The 5,587-nt window shown below is 36.8% G+C and overlaps 1 protein-coding gene across 1 annotated transcript; it reads left to right on the top strand.

Annotated features, from left to right (window-relative positions):
* Nucleotides 1-270: 270 nt before the first annotated feature.
* On the top strand, nt 271-5,231 carry LOC113339920 (linoleate 13S-lipoxygenase 3-1, chloroplastic-like). Its single transcript, XM_026585143.1, has 9 exons — nt 271-846; nt 1,036-1,316; nt 1,618-1,855; nt 2,353-2,664; nt 2,769-2,854; nt 2,942-3,049; nt 3,176-3,468; nt 3,609-3,872; nt 4,169-5,231. Exons 1-9 carry the CDS (start codon nt 444-446, stop codon nt 4,923-4,925), a joined length of 2,742 nt encoding a protein of 913 aa, XP_026440928.1. The 5' UTR covers nt 271-443; the 3' UTR covers nt 4,926-5,231.
* The last annotated feature ends 356 nt before the right edge of the window (nt 5,232-5,587 follow it).

The following is a 5,587-nucleotide window of genomic DNA, read 5'->3' as shown; positions in this document are numbered from 1 at the left end:
GACCACTAAAATAGTGCCATTATTTTGGTCCTACTTCTTACCACAGAAACGAAATCTAATTTTCCCGCATGCTACTCTTTCGATCAATCCCTTTTCAAACCGCGTCGTCTCCTTCCCCGAAAGTATCCGACTCGTTTCCTTTGACCCGAAATGTATTCTTAAATTCTAATAACTCAAAACAAGTTAAAAAACGTGAAGAAAATCATATGTTTGCACTTTACTATAATAAATTCCAATGGCCCCTTTCTAGGGAATGCACAGAGCTCTCTCTGACTTCCCAACTGAGTACCTTTCATGTCACTATATATACCACCACCATTACCAAATCCCACTTGCAACAATAACTAAAGAATCACCATTATAAGATCCTTTCTTAGATTTTTGTCCAGAAGAACCCAACACCCAAAAAAGAAGAAAAAACTTAAGAGAGCTGGAGTTTGTTAATGGCTGGTGTTAAAGAAATGATGAGTGGTGGTAGATCAGTAATGATGATGAGTAAATCATCATCTTTAGCACCAAGTTCAAGATTTCTATATCAGAATGTTGAGCAACAGTTCTGTTTTGGTTCTTCTAAAAGATTAAATACAAATGAGAAGGGTTTGAGAATTAGTTGTGAGAGTATTAGTGGTAGTACTAATGGTAGTCCATTAGCCGTTATTAGTGAGAATTTGTTTAGAATTTCTTCTAAAGAGAAAGCAGTTCAGTTTAAAGTTAGAGGTGTTATTATTGTTAAGAAGAAGAATAAAGAAGATTTTAAAGAGGCATTTTTGAATCATTTTGATGATTTCACTGATAAAATTGGAAGGAATGTTGTTCTTGAGCTCATTAGTACTCAAATTGATCCAAGTAAGAACCCTAAATAATTTTTTTTTTTTTTTTTTTGAAAATTGATTCAGACCCTTTGTTAAGATCAACCTGAAGTACAAAACCATGTTCTTAATTTTTCATTCTGGGTCTGAATAAATTTTTGTTAGGTTTTTTCTTCATTTATTGGTCATTGAGGAATTTAATCAAATGTTTTGTGTGTAATTGCAGAGACTAAAGAAGCAAAGAAGAGCAAGGCAGCAGTGATTAGAAATTGGTCAAAGAAATCAAAAATCAAAGCTGAGAGAGTTACATATACAGTTGATTTCATGGTGGATTCAAATTTTGGTATTCCAGGAGCTATTACTGTAACTAATAAACATCAGAAAGAGTTTTTCTTGGAGACTATAACTATTGAAGGTTTTGCTTCTGGTGCTGTTCATTTCCCTTGTAATTCATGGGTTCAATCCACTAAAGATCATCCTGACAAAAGAATTTTCTTCTCAAATATGGTAAGAGATTTCAGTCAAGTTTTTGATTTTTTTGGAGATTTTTTTTTGATGAATTCAAGGTTTCAGAGGTCAAACAAAGATTAACTTTGTTTGATAAAAGTCCTCACAGTTGAAAAGTTTGAACAAGGTTTTATTAAGATGAATTTTTGTCCCTTACACTGAAAATCATTGACTATCATTAGTGTTTGATGAATTTGAGCTTTATTATACTTTCATGATTTAGTTGGTACTTAGTGTGTGAAATTCGACGTTATGTGCACTCGTGAGAACTAGTTAATGATCATTTGTTTGTTTTATATAGCCGTATCTACCATACGAAACACCCGAAGGAATGAAACAACTAAGAGAAAAGGAGCTTGAAGCACTTAGGGGAGATGGGACAGGAGTTAGAAAATTATCCGATCGGATATATGATTTTGCTACGTATAATGACTTGGGTAATCCAGATATGGGAATTGATCTTGCTAGACCGGAGTTTGGTGGTGAAACAATTCCATATCCTAGAAGATGCAGGACGGGGCGTCTTCCAACCGATACCGGTTAGTTTTCTGTTCTTTCGTATCAATTCTTTAAGTTGCAATTGGTACAAACTTTAAGAGATGTTCATGAGCAATTCATAAATATAGTAGATCAAATTGAGAATAGTAATATTGACATTTGAGGACCATGATTTGCCCACCTTTGTCCTGTTGATCTTTTCAGTTAAATTTATTGTAATATAGACCACTTGATAAGGTCATAAAGTAGAAACAATAAATGGACCCTGCTGTTTTCTATCTTTTGTGTTTGGTTGTTCTGTTCCTTCTTTACAACCGTCACAGGCAATAGTAGTATTTGTTTGGTAATAGATACATTTACTTATCTGATCTTGTCATATCTTAGATATGTCCATTGACATATAACGAATATACTGACAACTTTATTTCTTTGCTGACCTCACTTCAAGAGTTTGCAAGCTGGATTTCACTTAAGATGAGTTTGTTGAGGTTACAAATTACCACCATGCCGTAAGTACTAACTTTGATATGTTTAACAGACATAAATATGGAGTCCCGTGTTGAGAAGCCATTGCCAATATATGTACCTAGGGACGAAGCATTTGAGGAAACAAAGAAACACACGTTTTCTGCTGGGAGATTAAGGGCTGTTCTTCATAACTTGTACCCCTCACTTGTTGCCAACATTTTGGCTCACCATGATTTTAAGGGGTTTGCGGATGTCGATGATCTTTACAAAGAGGGTCTCTTGCTTAAATTTGATGAGTTTAAGAAACTTCCCAAAATCGTTCACAAAATCCAAGAATCAAGTGAGGGTATTCTAAAATATGATACACCAATGATCATCGCAAGTAAGTAGTCAATTCTATATCATTGTTAATGCAGTTATAGATTTATGGGTTTAAGTAGGTCCATATCACTAAAGATGTTAACAATTTGATATTTCGATTTGCAGAAGACAAGTTTGCTTGGTTAAGGGACGATGAATTTGCTAGACAAGCACTTGCAGGGATTAATCCAGTGAACATCGAGAGGCTTGAGGTGTGTAAAGGATGACAAATTTTGTTTTAGTTTCCATGAAGAACTTTCATAATTCAGGATGTTTAACAAATATGTTTAATTCTTCAGGTTTTTCCACCAGTGAGCAAGCTGGATCCAAATATCTATGGTCCACAAGAGTCGGCCTTAAAAGAAGAACACATTCTGAGCTATCTCGAAGGGATGTCCGTGCAACAGGTAATGATCGATAAAATTTCAAAAATAAAAAATGGTCGCTGTGTTTTTTTACTTCTAGTGGACTTCAAACTTGCTTTACTGGTACCAGACTGAATTTTTTGTTTTCTCTTTCAACTCTGTTTTCAGGCACTGGAGGAAAATAAATTGTTTATGATAGATTTCCATGACATATACCTTCCATTTGTTGAACGAATAAATGCTCTTGATGGGCGAAAAACATATGCTACACGAACTCTCTTTTTCTTGAGCTCAACCGGAACCCTAAAGCCCATCGCCATTGAACTTAGCCTCGCATCTGAGGCTTCATCAAAGAGAGTACTTACACCTCCTAATTGTGCCACTTCGAGTTGGATATGGCAGCTAGCTAAGGCCCATGTCGGCTCCAACGATGCTGGTGTCCATCAACTAGTTAATCACTGGTATGAATTCTGCTTTTTTTGATTAAACATGGCCATCACCACTTTCAAATATTTGTGGTTCATATACGGCCAAATGACTGTGAGCCAGTTATAAAAAATATCTTACTGATTAAGAGAAATGAATATTTCTGGCTGAACAGGTTGCGTACTCATGCTGCCTTGGAGCCATTTATACTAGCTGCACACCGGCAAATGAGTGCTATGCACCCTATTTTCAAACTCTTGGATCCTCACATGCGCTACACTTTAGGGATCAATTGCATAGCCCGTCAAACTTTAATCAGCGGAGGGGGTGTCATCGAATCTTGCTTCACTCCTGGTCCATACTGCATGGGAATCAGTGCAGAGGCATACAAAACCTGGCGCTTCGACCTTGAAGGTCTCCCTGCAGATCTTATCCGCAGGTTTGTTGCACTTTATGGCCTGTGCTCTGGAATTGGTCTTAATGAATTTTTCAATCAGGAATCTGAACCATATTAGTGATAATACAACCTCGTACTTCATTAGATAATTCATTTCGATGCACTCTCAATATTTCATGACTTTGATAGGTGTTTTTAGTTACTGTCAAAGTGTCACTACTAGAGTAGGTCCTAGGACACAGTGATATGCCAATTTCAGCTAAATATGCAGCATTGTTCTATTTGTTATAGATTTGGAATGCTTAAAATTGATTTGAATTGGAAATTTGTCAATGCAGAGGTATGGCAATTAAAGACCCGTCACAGCCTCATGGACTAAAACTCACCATTGAAGACTACCCTTATGCAACAGATGGTCTTCTCATATGGTCTGCTATAGAGAAATGGGTCAAAACTTACGTGACACATTACTATCCGGATCCAGATCTGATCCGTAACGATAGAGAGCTTCAGGCCTGGTACAAAGAATCCATTGAAGTGGGTCATGCAGACCTACGGCACGCAGACTGGTGGCCCAAGTTATCCAATGGTGATGACTTAGTGTACATCCTAACAACACTCATCTGGCTCGCATCTGCCCAACATGCTGCCTTGAATTTTGGGCAGTACCCCTATGGTGGTTACGTCCCAAACCGCCCAACGCTCATGCGGAAATTAATTCCGGATGAAAATGATCCAGAATATGCAACTTTTCATGATGATCCTCAAAGATATTTCTTTACCTCATTGCCAAGTTTACTCCAAGCAACAAAGTTGATGGCAGTGGTAGATTCGTTATCAACACATTCACCAGATGAAGAGTATTTAGGAGAGCGGAGTCAACCTTCTACTTGGTCTGGTGATGCTGAGATTGTGGAAGCATTTTATGGGTTTTCTGCGGAGATTCAACAGATAGAAAGAGAAATAGAAAAAAGAAACAGTAACCCAAATCTGAAGAACCGGTGTGGTGCAGGTGTTCAACCTTACGAGTTGCTTGCTCCTAGCTCTGAACCCGGCGTCACCTGCAGAGGTGTACCTAATAGTGTATCTATTTAGATGATCCAAAAATCGTTTAGGAATTCTTTAGGTACAATTCTTTCAGGATCTTATAAAAATCCAATAGCTACGGTTGCATAATATGGAGTGTTACTGTATATGTAATTATTAGTCCAGGGTCGTGTTGTTGCAAGTGTTGTATCATATGCACATATAGAGGGAGTCCGAGTCTTAGCTAGATAAAATGCTACTTAGGACCGTGCTTATTAGTCGAGGGGAATCGGCATCATTCTTTTGTATGTCGATTAATAATGTTATATAAGTTGATAAAGATAATAAATGAATCTAATTTTTTTTTTTTTTTTTGGATATGATCAGCTTTTTCACCGTTAATTCATACTCCCTCCGTTCCTTTTTAATAGGCTGGTTTCTATAAATAAATGTTTCGAGAAAAATAGACTGGTTTCTTAATTGAGAAAGTCAAATGTTACTTTAATTTTCTGAGACACTTTTCTCTTAACTTCTTTTGATGACAAGTGTCATGTGGATCATTTCACTTTACTTCTTTTGCTAACAAGTGTCATGACTTCACTTCTTTTATTGACAAGTGTCATGAGGACCACTTTCAATGATTAGTTCTCTTAATTTCCTTAAATTTCTCTAAAAACAAAACCAGCCTGTTAAAAACCTGGCTTGATTGGGTATACCCAGATTAATTGGGG

The sequence above is a fragment of the Papaver somniferum genome, unplaced genomic scaffold (genome assembly GCF_003573695.1).
Source record: "Papaver somniferum cultivar HN1 unplaced genomic scaffold, ASM357369v1 unplaced-scaffold_21, whole genome shotgun sequence".
Taxonomy (NCBI): Eukaryota; Viridiplantae; Streptophyta; class Magnoliopsida; order Ranunculales; family Papaveraceae; genus Papaver; species Papaver somniferum.
The sequence above is the reverse complement of the archived record's forward strand: the minus strand, read 5'-3'. Positions and strand labels throughout refer to the sequence as shown.